Raw genomic sequence first — 19,257 nt, forward strand, 5'->3', positions numbered from 1 at the left:
TTGAATAAGCCGTACTATTAACAGCCTAGTTCATATGCAGTACTGTTCCTGCCAAGCTAGCATGAAGACCCAAACTGAACTTGTTCAGTAAGTTTCTGACATTCTAATGGAAAATTCAAGTTCACAGAAATTTCAGTGCAAAAGTCATCCTCATATTAATCATTAATTCAAGATCATTTGTGCTCCAAGCATGGGAACAGCTTAAGATCTTGCCTGTCAGAGGCTTTAATAACTGCAATGGTACAGGTGTTGTGATGGGTAGAATACATTCTTTTGAAAGATACAAAAGACATTTATTTCAATTTTGCACTTTTATCTGGGACTTTTGATTTAGTTTGGGAAATTGTAGTGACAGCCTATGCATTTCTGTTTCGTTATGTTGTCTTTATTTCTAATGAGGCGATTGCCAAGCCAGCTCACTTCTCATTCTCTCTGTTCTCAGTAGTAAAATTGCAAGGGGGAAGATTGTGACTGTATGATAGAATTAATATACACACAACTGTTTATTTTCTCATGTTCAAAAAAAACACTTTAGTAAAACTAAGGAAGTACAGGCTTCTTAGATACTAACCAAAACCATTTTGTGCACTGGGCTGTCCAAAATATTTTTTACAAAGTCCAGAAGGGGGAAAAAAACCCCAAACTCCAACCACTTCCACCTTGGCTGTTTTGAAAATGTTTGCATGGGAACTGTTAAGTTCTTTCTTGACTCATAAATGACATTACCTGGTTTTGGGTTGGTTTGTTTGTTTTTCAGGTAGTTTTGTGAGAACCATTTTGCAGCCTGCCATAAGGTTAATGGAAAGTGAAGCTGCTGCTGTGATTTCAGAAGGAGCAGGATGTGTTTTCCAGTGTTCTGCAGAAGCAGTTGGATTAGATAGTTCTCTTACAAACCTTACAGCTGTGGAAGATGCTTCCAAAGGCTTGCCAGCCATTGCTCGCAAAACAGAGGACATGGAAACATCACACCAGGGAGAAAATGCAGAATTTTCCTTTCTAATAGTAAATGATAAACAAGGAGACAAGCAACTTTTTGTGGATCTAGGTAAATAAGCGATTTTAAACCTCTCTGGGATGCAACAAAGGTTAAGAAATTAGATGTTCCTTAATCTTTCATTACAGACAGTGTTATTGTTGTCCCTACGGTCAGGATTTAAACCAAATACAATACGTGCTGAAACTGTGGTCAAAAATGCTGTACTTTGAAGGAGCCTCTGATTCTTGATCCATGGAACTTCTTATATTCTATTTGATGATTTTGTTCTGAAGTTTGAAGGAACTCTTGCCACACAAGACTCTCTAATTAGTTCTGTTCTAAGGAGTTAGTGATCCTATTTGGAATAAAGGAGGATAGTATATATTGCATTTTTGTAATTGCAGTTCAATTAGAAGTTGCTTAATTATGGAACAGGTCTTACAGATGTGGCCTTCTGTATTGTTCTACATGTATGAATTGACCCTTCTTTCCCTGCTTGGAATGGCAGTTGTTAGGTTTTAATGACAGAATAATAGAAATTTTGGGTTGCACACTTCAAGCCCCAGTTGTGCCTAGCCTGTTCACGGCGCCCATAGTCAAACTACAGTTTGAAAGTTTCACCTTTCTCCATCCCCATATCTGGTTTCTCTGGTGTCTCTGCGAAATGAAAATAGCTTAGCATGCTTTTGTACAGGGGTGGCTTATGTGCTTGAGGACTGTTCATCATGTTTTTTTCTCAGACTTCTCTGAAGAACCACCACTTCCTCAAATTCTTCTCATAAAATTCAGGGTCATTTTTATTGCTGGCCTCTGCCATATGTCTGATATGTTGAAATGTAATCGCAAAGTTGGCCCTGTATTAGGCTTCCCATTGCTGATTCAGAAGGATTACTTTGCACCTATGCTCAAAATACCTTTGAACATATTCATGAATGGAAATTAAAGAAAAGCAAATTGTTCACTGTGTCACTTCACCTTTTAAGAATTTGATGTTAGTCCCCCAAAATTAACCATCCTCAATATTTATGTTACACACATTACCTCAAAACTGGAAGGCTAAAATCAAAATAGCTGGAATACTGAGTTACATCACGAGCCTGCAGTGACAGAAAGATGTGACATTCTTGTATCAGATCTTTTAATTCCTTTACCGTCATGAACATTAAATGTAACCCACAAATAATACACCCACCTCCTCAATACATTCGTAAGCAGATTAGGCGACGTTTATGATACCTAATCTTTTTTTGTTGCTTGTTTTCCTGATACATACTTCACAGTGTACTACACCAAGTGGTGACTGGTATGCATAACCCAGGAAGCTTGATGAGTATCAAGTACTTGCTGGTAAAATAATTGTGTAGCTTTTTATGCTCAGCTGTATTTCACAAAGTTAATGTGAAAGCACCTTTTTTTTTAATATACTGAAAAAAACTTTTAGCAGTTATAATGTCGAAAGGATTAAAATGCCTATGGAGACATGTTGAGTGTCTTATATAACATAAAAATGTAGATGTGTACATGATCTTGCTTTGTTGCATTCCTTCTACGGGAGGTGAGCTGAAGTCAGCAAGAGTTTTTGTCTATTCCTTAGACCTTTAGCTGGGTCTAAGGAAAATTGTTTAATTTACTAGCACTAATTATCTAAAATCCTAGCCAGCATTGTTATGTTAAGATTTATTTGTTTCCCTGTAGGAGTTTATACAAGGAATAGAAATTTCCGGATGTATAAATCATCAAAAGCAGGAAAAAATGTGATTCTGAAGATAGCAGAGGATAATAAGTTTGTCCCTAACTGTGAAGAGAATGTTTCCTTAGAAGAAGCGTATTTTCTTTCCTCTTTGGTCTGCAACATCAGGTAATTGTTTGATTCCGGTACCTGTTTACTTGCATACCAGATCTCCCATTGGGTACAGATACCTCCTGAGGCTGGATCCTGGTACATAAAATAATCAAGTTTTCTGTATCTAACTAAACTTCCGATATGTCTTGTGCTGCACCAACCGTATCTTAAGATGACCCTAATCATTACTGCAGCAGAAAGAACGTTAAAATGGTACATCCACCTGTATGATATTATGTACAATATTTTTATTACAAACATACTTGCTATGACTTCAGTTTTTATATCCTGAAATGTTCATTGTCTTGACCTGACACCAGTAGCCCTGCAGCACACACCGTGCAGTGTATTCAGATCACAGGTATCAGCTGAGACTGTCACAAACATGGATGAGAAATTCTGTGTTGAATTTAGCCTTCTGTGATCATCTGGCCTCCAGCTAGTAATATGGCAAGGAAAAGCAGTCCATTGCAGGAAGCAAACCAAATAAGGTTGAAATATTTCAAAGGGTACGTATGCATAAATATTACACCTAGAGCAATTCTGCAGTGGACCAGAGAGTGCTGGGTCCTGGCAGTTTTGCCAGGAAACAGATTTTGCTGTTCTGAAGGAGGAAACCCTGCCTTCTGCTAGTGTAAGTCAGAGGAAACTCTCAGAATGAGAGGAAAAAGTGCAACAGGGATAGTGAACGGTAGCATACAGAAACAGCGTGGCGGAGGCTGGCAGGGTTCCCTGGAAGCCATCTGGTCCAACCCCCTGCTCTAATAGGGCCAGCTGGGGTCGGTGGCCCAGGACTATGTTATGTTACACCACTCTGTTATGCTACACTATGTTATACCATGCTCTGTTCATCTGTAAGATTCACACATTTTCCTTTGTATTCTTGCTTTTCTTCAGAATGAAGGATGACACAAAAGTTCTGTCATCGGACTTTTCAGAGGAGAGAAAAATGTCTGCTTTTTTAAACAATAAAACTACCAGAAGCATTAGAGGTACTGCAAGTCTCTTCTATTCTATAGAACAAAAGTACTTTTAAATTAGATGTGTTTTACACACCTGATAACCTCTAGGAGTGCTTTTCTTCAGCCATCTTTCTGCAGGAGGCCAAGTACAGCTGTATTGAAGGGTGCTCTGCAGCACCTGAATGCCACCGACCCTCCTCTCCCGCTCCCATAGCTGTCCTGCTTCATCCCAGTTCCCTCTGTACCTTGGGGACGGGGAGGGTACCATTTAAAGAGCTACAGCAAATTAAGAGTAGATTTATCCCTGGTTTTATCTAATGATTTGGTCCGAGTCATCTACATTTTCTGTTTGTGGTCTATATATAATGTGTAACAATTATGTATTACACTGACAAAACCAGTACCGGTATGTAACTGTAGTCTCTGTTTTAACAGATCCCATGGAAGGTTATCAGGATTCACCATATCCAGAAATTGATTATTTCGTTCACTCTTTGGTTAATAAAGATGGGGTACAAGGAGGTAAAGACCACTTTACTATTTACAAATGACTGTTCTGCAGCAGTATTTTTAAATATTTTTTTTTTCACCCCCACCCAGGGATACGACGATGGAATTATTTCTCTTTGGAAGAAATCCTTGTATATGATATTTACGGTTACCGTTGGTGTGAAAATATTGGAAGAGCTCACAAAAGTAACAACATAATGTAAGTTCTTTAACTGCTCGCTACTCACTTTAAAACAACCTTTTTCCTGCTCAACTGTTATTGTAGAAAAATGCTGAAAAACTTCTGTGGATAGAATCAGCATGTTACAATTTCTCCTCTCTTGCTCTGTGGGGATACAATGTTTGGGTTTTTTTAAAAAAAAACAAAACACAACCAACCTCCCCACCTAAATTTACTTTGTGATAACTGAACCTGTATTTCTAATATATCTACGAAGTAATCTTCATGCTATTTAAAATATGGACCTACAGATGCTACAATGTTAAAGCTATTAAGTGGTACTATGCTTTGATGCTTCTTCACTAGGAAGCTGAGTAATCAGAAGAGAAAGAAAACAGACCACTTTTAAATTCATTTACAGTGCATCTTAAATTATTCTTATGTTACTAAAATGACAAAGGTAACTCCTGCCACCAATTCAGTCAAGATGAGTTTTCCTAGTGACTCTACAAGGACGCGGACTTCTTACAGTTTTAGCAAAATAAGTGTTGAAAAGTTAGGGGTTTTTTAGTTGACACTAGAATTGCAGTATATCATTAGTAGAAATATTTTAACCTCAGAATAATTGTATATAACATCTAAAGTTACTGAAAGATAGGGAAGGTGTTTTTGAGAAAATAGGTATAAAAAAAAACCCACCCCACAGCCACTAGTCTAGATGAACTTGGCGTTCCTAAAGCAAGTTGCTTGAAGCTTGGTGTTTCTAAAGCACAGCTGAAAAAGCTCGGCTGTCTTACCAGTTGACAAGAAATACTGATGTTATCTGGCTTTCATAATGAAATTATCTGTAACAGCAGCAGCAAGAAAATCGTATCTTACAGTTTGGTCCCACATACTAATCTTACCTTAATGTCTTTTTCTTCCAAACTTAATGTAATGAAGTTAACTAAATTTCACTTCTGAATGTTAGTCTTAAAAATATATTTCTTTTAACTTAAGAAGCCTGAAGTTTATTGAAAAAATAACAGACTGTACAAAAAACCCTATGTAATAAGTATGTCAGAGTATGAATGCAATATCCATAGATGGGGACAAATGAAACCTGTTCAGTTAGCATCAGAGTTTCTTACTGTACGCATTCACTTCACTAAAAACTAAATTATTTCATTCTTAGGATTCTGGTAGATCTAAAGAAGGAAGTCTGGTATCAGAAGTGTCACGACCCAGTCTGCAGAGAAAAAAACTTCAAATCACAAAGTATGTATGCTGAGATTTCAAAGCCCTTATACTTAATACTTCTTGGAATGTTAACTTTACTTAAATGCAATGTATTTGATCTAGGTTTTCCATTACCACCTTGGATACGTCTCCCTTTTCTTTTCAAAGAGGTATGTTTTTGCCCTATTGATACACTAAAGTTCTCGTGAGTAAAGCTGTCCCTGGGTCATTGAAAATCTCCACTAAGGCAGTCTGTGGGGCTCCATACAGTAATTACACTGGTATAGAATAGCTCCCCAGAGCAGCTGTACTGGTGTGGTAGCGCCATATATTAATTTTTAAGTTCTCCAGCAGATATGGCACCAAAACTGCCAGCACAGCTAAAGCTATTGCAGTAACTTAACTTCACCTGGGACTAAAGGTTTTCTTCTGTTTTGATCTGAACAGCAATTCCTGGTGCATGAATCACTTTCAGATCAGAGCAGTTAAAGGTATGGAGACCATTTTCATATGGAATAAATAGTATTCTTGTTTCTAAAAGGAAGAAGAGTATACACTAATGGATGAAAGGGTCAACAAAGAAGAAAACGTAAAACCACATTCAAATGTGTCAGGCTTGTCAAAAAGCTCAGGATCTCTAGAAAAAAGCTTGTCTCAAGGCTTCCTCTTGTCAGACAGCGAGTGGGACAATGCAAGCGATGATGCCTGTTTCCTAGAAGCTACTGAAGATGTGGAACTAGCTGAAGCTGCAGATGATAGTCTGAATTGTTCCATGGAAGAAATTCCTGATGAAGTTCTTTTGGAAGCTTTAAGGAAGCAGGACACTTGCCATAAAGGCAGCAGCTAACCACAGACATGTCTAGCAAAGAGACCGCTAGCACTGAGACCTGCTTTAAAACAGCGTGCGTATTGCATGCCTTCTGTGAAAGATACTGCGATGTAGTTCAGAAATGCTCTTCCAGAGCTGTATGACAAAGAACTGAATAACAAGTATCCTCAACAACTGGATGATCTTCAAGAAGCATGTGGAGGTCATGGAAGATCACATGGGGGCTGAAGAGTACTGGACTGAAAGCTCGTCACAAATGCTGCGCCAACTTCAGCACTTTTAACGCTCACTGCTGTGCAGTTTCTATTTTCTTAGCTCTATGTCCAAGTTTTGCTGATAAAGCAAGTAAAACAGATTTCTTTACTTCCAGAACTGGGAGGAAATTATTTATTTCAAATGCAAATTTAATAAAAAGATTTGTCTATCAGTAGTTCAACCAATGACTGTGTTCTCTTTTAAAAGTATATATTGCTTTCAAGATCACATGGCTTTAATAGCCCAAGATTAAAAACTAACATTGTTAACAAAGCACAGGAAAGTTTTACTAGTTCAACTGGAATTGCTATTTTACTATAATCTCACTGACATTCTGGGTAAGTTCTCATGTGGACTATTTGACAATAGAAAGATACAATCTGACTAATTCACTGACTTCTTTTAAATACTGAAGCAAAATACAGCAACAGAGATTAAACAAGCTCTAAGTACTGACCATTCTAATAATTGTTCCTGACGAACAACGAAAAGTTTATTAAAAACACTTAATGTTTCTTTGATAGCTGCCCTCTTTGTACAGTCAGAGCCTCTTCCAGTTTCATGTTGATATTTTGGAAGTGTCTTTCTGCTCCTAGAATTCTCCGTGACTCCACCAGAAGAGCAGGTAGGCTGGAAACTCCATACTGTTGTTAAGGAAACAAAATTACAAGGCAATGTTTTTAAGTCTTGGAAAAAACATTTACATATCTGTATTAATTTCTTCTCTATCTGAAGTGATACAATGTGATTTTTAAAAGTAAAGAACCAATATCATTAGAGAGTCTTCCAAAATGAGAGGATTTCCTTACACATGGCAGGCATGTAGCATCGTCAACAGAAAACACCACACCAGGTCCTGAGCCACAGTGAAAGGGGAAGGAGTTCTAAGACTACATGAGAAGTTAATCTGGTCACAGAATACAGGCACTGTTCTTAGCATTAAATACCTTTCAGAACAGACACACGCGTACCAGAGCTTTTCCTACCTTTGAACAATGGCAACAAAGGAAATTGGTTACTTGTTTCTCACTGTTAATCTTTCTTCAGTTTCTCTAAGAAAATGTTAGACCTGAGGACAACCATTACACTTTTATGTCCTTTGAATTCCTTGACATAGACAGCAAGGTAGCAGATTCCTCCCTGAAGTACTTTAGTTTCCAACATGAGACCAAAAATGAGTGAGATGATACTGCAGTACAGTTACAGCGATGATGCTCAAGTTGCTTCCACAGAGACAATTAACAAAATACTGCTAAAACATTAATAGAAATGCTCATCAGTCCAGGGGAAAGAAAAAGAGGAGGGACTGATCCAGAACAGTTCAGAAGCACAAGCAAAATATGTACTTACTACCACTTTTCCATGTGGGTTTTCTTCTCTGTAATCCAAACAGTCTTGCCGTAGTTCCTTTAAATCAGTAAGTAATTCAGTTGCCTGCCTCAAGGAAGATTTCCTTTCCTGTAGCTCAGCATATTCTCTTTGTAGTTGTATCAGTTGTGGATCAGCTCTGAAAAAGATAAAAGCTTTGATGACTGTTTCTGCATGATTATTTCAGGAGTAACTGAACATATTTCTTCTGAAGAAGACTTAAGGGAAAGGTTGGTCAGAAATACAAAGCATAGGTTAGTATAACATACTGTTTGATTACAATAACCAGCGTATTATTTAAAGAGGAGCACAGGTCCAAATCTACAAAAAAAAAAAATCTATCTGAACTTTTTTCCACATCTCACTTTTGAGTCTGACAAAATAGCCACTCTCTCTTAAGCACTTTAGTTTTTCAAGTGAAGTTTCTGAAGTACCCAGTGTTCTGCTTCTGCACACACTTGCATGCAGGCTGAGGTGTTCAGTGTTTATGCTGAAGCATACTCAGGATCTACAAACTAGATACGCCTCTGCCTCAGTAAAGCGGGGGGCTCAATCTGTTAAACTAGCACTCCAAAAACAGAACACCAACAGCCGTTTTCATTTAACAGTGTTGCAGCAAAAAAGCTTTAAGATGATCAAAGGATTAAAACACAACAAATGAAAAACATGAAGACAGCTTTCAATCTGTGAGGGGGTTCAAACCCATACTGTGGGGTGCCTTTAACTGGTTCTTTGAGTGAAGTTTGTCTGTAGTACTGCAAAGAAAGATGACTCTCACGGCCACTGAGAAAGGGCTTTTAACCTGCCTTTGAAGATCCAAGCCCATGGTTCCCCAGAGTTAACTAACTTAGCTTCGGTATAAAGCTTGTCACCAGTAACCAACTGGATTTTGCTGAAGTCTAATGGTTCTTCCAAGGAACATAACTTTGGTGTTGTGTATCTAAATGATAATCGAGATTAACACCAAGTTAGAGAAGGGGAATTGTGTGGCCACACAAGATGGAAGCAAACCATGTACTCAGAGGCATCCCTGCCAAATTGCAGCAGTGAAATACGTTCTCCTACTTGAACACCAGAAGAGCCCTCTGTATTACTTTGTAGATTTGTGATTCATCACCTGTGCCATTCCAGCTGGAACATTAATGTTTTTCTTATCAACGCATGGTCTGAACTACCATCCCAGTTACCAGCTAGCTAAGAGAACTTGCAGAATTTACTATCTAGGCAACTGAAACATGGAACGGAGAGATTATCCTGAGTTTTTGTAAAAACAGCAATACCAAACAGAAGTAGAGTTTCATCAAAGTAAAATGAAAGAACAAAAAAAAAAAAGTTACTCTCACTTCTGAGTTACGAAATACCAGACTCCTTAAGTTCTTCAGGCTATTATTGTGCATCATTAGAAACATACCCAATTAGGTCTTCTCTGACTTGCAACAGTCCCTGCCTTTTCTTTTTGATGTCCATTATCACCTGAAACAAATAGTGAGGAAAGTCTTTGAAACAGTTTCTGTAACTTCAAAGGCAACCAACTCAGATTTTGCTGGCTTTTTTCCTTTGAAATTTTATGCTTCTGATTCTGGGCGTGGAAGATTCCAAGATACAAATGTGAAATATGGCAGTTTATAAGGTCTGGTATTTTAAACACTTCAACGCTCTTTAAAATGTCACGCTTTCATCTCCATCCAAAATTTCTCTTAAGGAACACTGGATTTACAAGCATACAAAAGGAGTTTGTGACATTTGGAACTCAAGCGTGACCAACTCTAGCAGGTGTTTGTTTCTGTTTTAAAAACGCAGACTAATAAGAACGAATGCTCAGTATGATTGCCATAACTACGGAACTAAGCATAATTAAGGTTTAATACAACAGCCAATTAAATAAAAAAAAAAAAAAACAACAAAACCAAACCGAAAACCAACCCAAAACTAGTAATAAATTTTAAAATCAGATTGGTAGTTGCTAAATTTAACAAAAGTATAAGAGGCAAAACATGGGTAACTGAGTGGCTGTGAATGCTAGATGTGTATTAAAATTTTCATTTTACATACAGAGTAGCTTACCATATCACCTCAAAAAACCAAGACTTTAGCACATTAATTGCCTCCTCCCAGAATAAGCTTTCTGTTGACTTTACTTGTTAAAAGTTAGTTAAAAGTAACTACCATTAAAAGCTATTTCGTAATCAAAAAGTTTGTGGAAGAGGTTAATCTGAGCAGAAAGCCTCTGGCAGACAGTGCCTAACCTGCTCTTAAATATCCCTGCTGTAGGGCATCCACCTCTCTCCTGATGAAACCACTGCAATGTTTTTCTACTCTTACAATAGTTCCTTCTCCTGTCGACGCTCCCGTTGCATTTTTGGTCAACTACTACTCACTCTGAACAAAGAGAGGAATTGCCTTTCTCTAAACAAAAATTTTGCATATATTTAAAGAATGCAGCTCCCTTAGACTTCTCTCCATTAAACTAAGCAATCCAATTCTGTCCTCACAGGTCACCATCTTTGCTGCTCTCCTAGATTTTATATTCACCTATGGTTAGCTTTCTATATTTAATTGGCTCTCCAGAGGCATCACCAGTGCTCATTAAAAAAAGAGACATTCACATGCATAGATACCTACACACCCTAATAATGTGCATTCCTTCTTTTTACACCAGTATAGCAGTGTACATATAGAGTTTGTGAGCCATCGTATTTGCTCAGATTTTTTCCAAAAAACCTCTGGTGGTTCCCTATCCTCCATTTGTGCAGTTGATTCTGTAGTACAGTACACTTTTTATGAACTATTTTATTTCTTCCAGTCAACTTCTCGAAGTGTCAATGCCCACCTCTGTACGCTGTACAATCTAGTGATATATATGTATTTACCTTAGCATTTTTTTTCTTCATATTCTTTAATTCCTGGACCTCCGCTATCTACAGAGGAAAAGAAGAATTACAGATTTGACTACGGGGATCTTGATTTCATCCCTGTTCTCCTAAAAACATGGCTGCAAAAATGACTTTGGAATGACATAAAAAGCTATTTAAAAAAAAAACAGCACTGATTCAAAGGAAGATGACAAGTATATCAATTCTTTCCTCTCCATACCAGAGGAAGACCGCTGCACAAAATTAGTCATCTTGCACCGGTTTGTGCAAGTAATACTCTTGTAGCAATTAGAACAATTAAGCTAGGTAATACTACACTATAATTTTATATGAAATGTATAAATCTAGTAATTTTAAAACTCACCCATTCTGATGAATCACTTAGAAGTATAGTTTTAGTACTTATCCGTTGTACTTACCACAACTCCTATGAAGTTCTTTGTTTACTCATTGTAACTAGTGAGAAGAAATCTTGGTCTTCCAGGCTAGTAAGCTTTGTACAGTTAGGTTCAAACTGTTTATTAAAAAAGGATCATTTTCCCTGAACTATGTTAGAGGCCTTAGTCAGGCCTCTACACAAGAGTCACTGAGACGCAGTATAAAGATTAAATCACCAAATCAAATTATGCAGCTCTCCAGTTTTACTAAGTAATGCTTTAGATATGACAAATATTAATGTTCACAAAAGCTGACAATTTTGCAACATACTTGCATGACAGCAGCGCTGTGTCTAAAGACAATTCTCATGATAGCAAGCACAGAGGCTGCACACAACAAACTGTTTTAGTATTATTTATCCTGACAAGAGATTAGAAAGTTTAAAGTATCATAAAATAAATGTGTAAAGGACAATATAAAACCATAGGCATTTTGACTGCAATGTAATATATAGCTCTTATAATCGCTAGCACAAAATTGATTTTATTTACGGTGTACTTACAAGATCGGTGATTTGCTCCTTGAAAGCAGAACAGAAGCCATCGATAGCTTTTCTGCACACATTTGATTCTATGCTTTGTCTGGAAAAGTCAGAGGAGGAAAACACAACCTATTTGGTTTAGTAAAGGAGAAATCTCATCCAAAAACATTCCTTTGAGTAATGAATAAAACACAAAGTTAAGCAGCTAGTAGCACAGACAGCTGTGAATCTTTCATGTCCTAGCAACAGCTTAATTCCTATATAGGAAAACATCAGCTGAGATGTGTTGTTCTTTTGTTTGGAAAAATACCAAATTCTTGGACACCACCTCAAGGTTGCATATTTCTATCATAGAAACCTAACAATCATTAAAACAACATCAGAATGTAACCATGCAGTACCACATTCCCTGAAGGACAGCCCATTAGCAAAAATGCAGGTCATTTGTTTTTAAAACTTTGAGTATTCAGCCATAGGAAAGCAGAATATTTACCTGTAATTTGCTGCTATCTTCTCAAATTCAGCCAGAACAACATCCAGTTCTGTAATATCTCTGGGAGATCTATTCAGCTTTTTGGGACACCAAACCTCTACAGAATACGGGCTCCCCCCTGAAACAGCAGAATAAATACAAGCATTGCACAATTCAGGTACAATTCCAAAGTAATAGAAAAAATTTATTGCACCCACCATTAAAATAACCATCTAAAAGTCATTAATATCTTAATATGAAACTTGAGAAAAGGGAAATACGAATTATTCCATCTGCCTATGGCTGAGCAACTATGACAGACTTATCTGGGAACACTTTGGAATTTGGATGATCAATTACATACAACTTATTTCTCATTCTTTGTCAGTTCAAAAAAGTCCAGGAGCATGTTATTACACTTAACTGATAAACTATCCTGTGTACTGTAGATACAGCTGTTTGTGCTGTAAAAACTATTAGCCTGAGTTTGGGCAACCTGCATTACTCAGAGCATGATGAGTTGTTGTATCATATTTGTATACATTTTGTATTAATACCATATATGCTTAAAAAAACCCCTAGTATTATTAGCTAATTCCACAAAACCTTAAACCATGTTTCTTCACACACTCCCAAATGTAAATCTAGTACTTGAACGTGACAAGGTACAGTTGAAAGGAAGCAAGACGACACCTGAGAAACAGTTTCTCTATACCAAAAAACATGGCTCTGTCTTGAAGCTCCGCATCTCAAAGGTCTTTATACTGACAGCTGTGCCTATGCTGTCAGGGGCACTCCAAGCTCTGCCCCACAGCCTGCTGCTCCAGGCTGCCAGACCAAGGGACATACTGAAGTGTCTTGCAGCTCCACACCGGCAGACCCAGGCTTCCCGCAAGGGATAACACACACCTATGCTTTACCCCTTCAGGGGAGTAGTAGGCAACCCTAGGGATTCAAACCATGGGGATTAGAGCTGAGCGGCACACCAGCTCCTCAATTTAACCATTGCTAATGAGTGCTGAGACCAAACAAACTAAAACCTCCCATTTCTAGAAGCAGTATGCTGCTGCATATCAGAAATGAAAACCATTGAGTTATGGAAAAGCACTCATCTTGAATGAGGAAAAGCCATACAGGAGTTTTGAAGTCTACTTTACCAGAAGGATCTGACGTGTCCTTCTCTGAAGGCCGCTGCTTCTTTTTTGCCTGGAATTGAGTAATATTCAGAGTCTTCTGTGATATAAAAAGCAGATTAACTTCAAAAAAAACCCTCTAGGTTTACTCATTTATAATTCTGAGAGATGGCAATTCGGCAGAACACACGAAAGTATTTGAACTTTTCATGACTGAAACGTCAGTAAGATTTACATAGGGCTATTTTGCCAGAATCACAGGACAGTGATAATGCTGCTGAGGGACAGCAGCTGCCTGACTGCACTGACCAACTGACGCATCGGCCACTGGCCGTGCAGCGGGAGGAATGTTTTAAGGAGCATAGGGTCCCTTGGTTCACCACAGTCATCGCCCAGTATTAGCAGTTCTGTGATCAACAATGCCTCCCTACCTTCCTTTTCACCCTCGTTCTGTCCCAATTCCTTCTCTACTTAGTGTACTTCATGACATCACCACAAAGCAGTAATACTACAAGAGCGCTGCATACATGCAGTTCACTGATGAAAGACCACTCCGTACTGAATTTTACAAAAGGATTTTCAACAATTCTAATGAATTTCAATATGTAAAAAATTTTCATGCGAAGTGCTGCATAGCTTCTTTTATCACAGGCCTACTTTCTCAGGTCTGCAGATAGTTAACTCTTCCTCCGTACGCCTGGAAGCTAAGTGGGCCAAAAGCATTCTACACTAATTGCAGTCTAAGTGTGGAAAAACACTCACTCAAAACCAAGTGGTTTTTGTCTAATTCTAATATATATTCAAAATTAATTTTATCATTGAAAAATTCAATTCATTCATAAATATGTTCCTACTTTAACACTAAGCAAGTATGAGGGATTTATATGCCATGAAGGATGCCATTCTTTAAGAACAGACATTCCAGAGATATTTGAAAGAAAAGAACATATTCCCAAATCACAAGAGAACAGGCTATGTTACACAGGAGTACCTGGCTATTATATTCCCCATTGACAAGACAACTGTAGCTTTACATATTTCACTTGGCCATCCCACAGGAGAACTTTGAGGGTTAATTATTTGGGACACACTTAAGTACTAAGGAAGTACTAAGAAACAAATGAAAGGTCTTGCTCTCCCCGCCTCTCTAATACAGGCATGGCGAAACGTAAGTTCAACTTAAATTGATTGATATACTCATGCAACTTTCTCTGTACCACAGTCTCCTTAAGGGATTCATCTTCAGGATCAGCTGTGCTGGATTTCTGAACATCACTATCAGACGCTTCCAAGTGATGGGTTTTTTTACTGGGAAAAGAAAAATACCAACGTGTATATACACTGAGAAAGAATGATCTTCAACCATGTAAACAACAAAATCTTAGGTCCTGGGGAACATTTTGTATTGCTGTGTCGTTCGGTTTGTGTCTCCTGAACCAGCTACATTAAAAGTTGCAAATGGTATATAAAGGGAATAGAGTCTTTATCCCTCACCAGCAATCCTTACAACAGTTAGAAATCCATTACTAACTGACCTCTGGGACAGCCATGTTGTTTTGAGGAGAAACTTTGAAACAGAAACAAAATTATTACTGAGGATATTTTAGCAGGAAAGGAGACGGCTTTCTTGGTGGTGGGGTGGGGTTAGAAATCAAAAACCAAAGAAACACACTCTCATACAAGCTCTATTATTGTCTTGCTATTTCTTTCAGGTAAGAACTATTTCAGATTTAAACCAAATTTTATTTACTAAATGAGAGACATACTAAAACTTGTATTAAAAGATTTTTTAAATTTATTTTCTTTGTTACATATAGTTTAAGTGGCTTTTACCTATTCTTCATTTTTTTGACTTTTTAACTTTAAAGACATCAGTATTTAGAGGACTAATTAATATCTCACAGAGACACTTTAAAATCTTTTCATTTGAAGAAAGAAAAGAATACAGTAAGTACTTAAATCAATGTACTGCTTGCAAAAAGCAAACGCTAATTTCTTCTCCCATTTCTTTTCTACGTGCGCCAGTCTTACTTATTCTTTTGTTTTCTTATCTGGGAAATTTTAAATTAAAGCATCTTTTTAAACCTGACAAACAGAACTTTTTTTCCCCGTTTAACCTAAAAATCTAAAGGTTAAATTAAATGCTGGCAATTTTATTTTTCACCAGACCTTCTTTCTTTATTTCTCCTTCGTGGAGCTGAAATGTGACTAATCGACTCGTTTTGTGAATGTTCCTCTCCGTAAGCATCCACAGCAGTACTGTGCAAAGGGTGATCTGTAAAGAATGGAAAACAAGCGGTATGAAAAGTTGCTCCCACCTGTTCAGGCAAAGAGCAGAGACACGCTAGCACTGCCTGCCATTCAGCACTTAGTTAGAATTTTTGTTGTTTGCATACTAATTAATACAAAGGAAGTCTTTTAAAAGAATTATTTAAGGATTAGGAAAAACATATATGGTGAAAAGCTTCATAGTTTCTATACTCATCCACCTGCTATTTCTTTACAAAATGAAACCAAAAGTACGTGAAAGCTCAGCACATACATATGGCATATAGCAAGCAAAACCTTTTGTACTGTTTATTTAAAGTTTCTCTTTGTATGGCATACATCAATCTGCTTTATGTTTAAACAACTGCTTCCTAAATTTTACCTTTTTCTTTTTTCAACATGGATTTTTACCTGCTTTATTGGATGCTAAAAGAAGACAGTTACAGCTGCTACAGGAAGTTTGTAAATGTAGAATCCTTGAAGGTAGCCACCAGAATAGATTAAAACTCTGAGAACCTTATAGTTTTAGCCTGCCTTCCATAGTATATATTTCTTTTCTCAAGCGCATTGCCACAAAAATTTAGTGTTAGTGGGTATCCTTTACATAGTTTTTAACACATACCACAGAAGTGAGGAAAAGAAGAGCTTTTCATTTTGTGGACTTTCCTTTGTGACAACCCTTTTGCTATATTGTTCTTTATAGCTCATTTTCAATGCTGTTTCTAGTAGCTACATGTATTATTTCCATTAATTCCTTAGAGTAATAAATACTACAGCTGAGAAACAGCTCTTAGCATTTTCCCTACAACTTCTGATTACATGTTTTCAAAGACTTTTCTTAGCAATATTGACATAAGAGCTATATGTATTTAATAACAAAGAACATCACACAGGGACACATACTCCACCTAAACTGATTCTCTTCCAGTATACTGAGGCCTCATTGCACACGCCCCATAGGAGCATAAAAGTGGCTTTAATACTTCACCAAAAATAGTGTTTTTGACATTATTTTTAAGTAGTACAACATCCCTGTGAACATCTAAGTTTGCTGCCATGCATACTCTTATAATAGCAAAAAATTTCACTTCGTAATTTGTGTAATTTAATAGAGTAACTTAAAACATTGAAACGTCTGTTTAAAGTGTAAACTCTGACAGAATTGCCATGTTATATTGAGTGAAATTCTACCATTCAGACTATAAAACTTCAATAGCCGGTATTTTTCTATCAACTTTTACTTGCACATATCACAGCACTATTCTTGTTACTTCCTAAATAACAGAAAATAACACCACTCTCAAAAAAACCTCTGTCTCTCCCGCCCATAATTTTCCCCTAGCAAGAAACCAATACCTCTTCCTAAATAAGCACTGCAATATTTTGCCCATATGGTTTGTTCACAGAAGTCATACATAGAACGACACTGAAGTTAATACTAACCAAATGAATCGTCAAGCTCCTCAAGTTGATTTCCTTCTGCTACCTTCAATATCCTTGAGACATCTGGTTCCTCAAGCGGAAGCGCTTTGCAGCGAGGATGGGAGTTGGCTTTGTGTTCCTGGATGTATGAAATTAATAGCTAGTTCGTCTAGCTTTTTGGGTGTAAAACAGATTAAGTATGACAATGAATTTCAAGAACGTTTGACTAGAAATACATTTAACCTGGACCATACTGACTGCTGAGCTACAATATAAAGCATTTGAAGTATGTGTTTTTCCTCAGGCTATCTTTTTTTTTTTTCCTCTTAAGAGGAGTAATGGTATAAAGTTGATATATTCTGCTGTTTGATACTATAATGTAGCATCAGCTTTCTCTTATTTTATAAAACTAAGTGTATAAGCTTAGAAATCTTATAACAGTCTAATCTCTGGTTTCTGTGATGTGCGGCCTTTTTCTTTTCAGACATTAAAATATTTCTTCTTTCATCTCTGTATTACATGAACGTCCACCCTTGTCCAATTTAATGATTCTCACTTAAAAAAAAAATGAAAAGCTATGCGTAACTTCTTGTAAAAGGTGGAACGTGCAAGTCCAGTATTACACAGACACTTCCGTAAAGCAGAAGGGTAGGGGAGAACAGCACTAGTTTATTAAATATTTGTATGCGTGTCATTCAGACCCAAAGTGTGGGAGTAAATTTCCTCACTCCTTCGTGCGTGTGCACGGAAAGGGAATTACAAGAAAAAATCACCAACTTCCGGAACTTTTAATTTTGCTGGCACTTCGCGGCGCCTCACGGGGCGCCAGGTTTTACCATGGTACCGAATAAACACTTCAAGCTGTTCTCTTTTATTTTACAAGACTGTTTTCAAACTTTTGCCTGTTTGAAAGTCAATGACCCATTCTGCCTGAAGATATACTAGTCCTAAAAGAAAAAAAAAAAAACCCAGAAAAAGGGAAAACCCGCGCCCCCCAGACCCCGGCCAGCAGGGACGGCACGGCAGTGTTCCCAGCAGAGCCCCGCGTTACACCTACGCGTCCACCTCCAGAGCCGACGCCACAAAAGCACAGTAAAACAACAAAACACTCAATGTTTTAATTCTGCTCAAACTAGCAGAACTTACCTTTAATTTCTTTCCGGAATGATTTATCTTAATTTTCTTTTTTGAGGACATCTCACTACTCGGTATATACCGCTAAACATACAGCTGAGGATAAAGGTACTGAAAAATTGCGCCCGATACAAATCTACTTCCTCTGTCTCAATACCTGGGAGAGAACGGGAAATCTTTTGTTAATTCTAATTATTATGCATAACTCGCCTTAAAAACCGTAAAACTCACTTTATTAGCCGAGCCCAACGCCTGACGTAGCACGTACAAGTTAGCAACGAGACATAAATGTTAGAACGATAAAGCAGCACCGCACATAACGCTATTTACGCCTCCACTTCTGCTCCCGAGCTGCCGTTTCCGTCCCGCCAGGAGGCCCCGGGCCGCCGCCGCCGCCCCGCCGAGCGCCAGGAGCCCGACGAGGTCCGTCCCCGAGGGGGCAGAAACGGCGGGCGGCGACCCCACCGCTCTGCCCTGCCCCGCCGCCAGACAGCGGCGGCCCCCGGTCCCGAGGGGGACCCACCGCCAGCAGCGCCGCCGCCTTCCCGCCGCCACTCAAACCGGGCGGGAAGGAGCGGGGAGGGGCGGGGCGGCGCCGGAAGGGGGTCTGTCAGACCGGCTCCACCCCCGCTGGACCGTCCCTGGCGGCTAACGGCTGCCGGGGAGAGCGCGCGGGCGGGGTTTGCCTTCCGGCGGTGCTCACGGAGCATTTTAAAATGGATTAACGAGGCACCTGCGCGCCAGCGACGGCTTATTTCTTTTTTTCCTTTTCTCATTTTAAGGAGTGGAATGAGGAGAAAAGCTATTTCCTCATTGCAACTATTTTTTTTTTCAGTGCCCAAGCATATCTAAGCCATGTGCTCCTTCTGATTTACTGTCCCATAAGAATTCACCTCACCCTTGCTCTGCGGGACA

General features: G+C 38.3%; 2 protein-coding genes across 14 annotated transcripts in view; one reads left to right on the forward strand and one right to left on the reverse strand.

Moving 5' to 3' along the window:
- PRIMPOL (primase and DNA directed polymerase) overlaps positions 1–6,928 on the forward strand; it is a 19,734-nt gene extending 12,806 nt beyond the window's left edge. For 3 of the 5 annotated variants that reach the window (XM_075091226.1, XM_075091229.1, XM_075091224.1), the window contains 8 exons: positions 758–1,045; positions 2,672–2,834; positions 3,717–3,811; positions 4,217–4,303; positions 4,382–4,490; positions 5,626–5,708; positions 5,793–5,839; positions 6,211–6,928. In XM_075091226.1, the coding sequence (XP_074947327.1) occupies positions 758–1,045; positions 2,672–2,834; positions 3,717–3,811; positions 4,217–4,303; positions 4,382–4,490; positions 5,626–5,708; positions 5,793–5,839; positions 6,211–6,516 (1,178 nt within the window). In that variant the 3' untranslated portion in view covers positions 6,517–6,928. Of the gene's footprint in view, positions 1–757; positions 1,046–2,671; positions 2,835–3,716; positions 3,812–4,216; positions 4,304–4,381; positions 4,491–5,625; positions 5,709–5,792; positions 5,840–6,116 lie in introns of all 5 variants that reach the window. The other 2 variants (XM_075091227.1, XM_075091228.1) reach the window with 2 other exon arrangements.
- Positions 6,872–18,951, reverse strand: CENPU (centromere protein U). Of its 9 annotated transcripts, none has more exons than XM_075091234.1 (12): positions 18,866–18,951; positions 18,355–18,499; positions 17,230–17,347; positions 15,688–15,793; positions 14,736–14,826; positions 13,543–13,591; positions 12,407–12,524; positions 11,935–12,013; positions 10,992–11,039; positions 9,533–9,594; positions 8,104–8,260; positions 6,872–7,397 (listed from the first exon to the last, which is right to left on the reverse strand). In XM_075091234.1, the coding sequence occupies exons 2-12, from the start codon at positions 18,403–18,405 to the stop codon at positions 7,260–7,262; spliced, it is 1,017 nt and encodes a 338-aa protein (XP_074947335.1). In that variant the 5' UTR covers positions 18,406–18,499; positions 18,866–18,951; the 3' UTR covers positions 6,872–7,259. The 9 variants fall into 9 exon arrangements, with proteins under 9 accessions (XP_074947335.1, XP_074947331.1, XP_074947333.1 ...); XM_075091230.1 differs by having other exon boundaries at positions 13,543–13,618; XM_075091232.1 differs by lacking the exon at positions 18,866–18,951 and adding an exon at positions 18,574–18,829 and having other exon boundaries at positions 13,543–13,618.
- Between the last annotated feature and the right edge of the window lie 306 nt (positions 18,952–19,257).

The sequence above is a fragment of the Phalacrocorax aristotelis genome, chromosome 4, assembly GCF_949628215.1.
Source record: "Phalacrocorax aristotelis chromosome 4, bGulAri2.1, whole genome shotgun sequence".
NCBI lineage: Eukaryota > Metazoa > Chordata > Aves > Suliformes > Phalacrocoracidae > Phalacrocorax > Phalacrocorax aristotelis.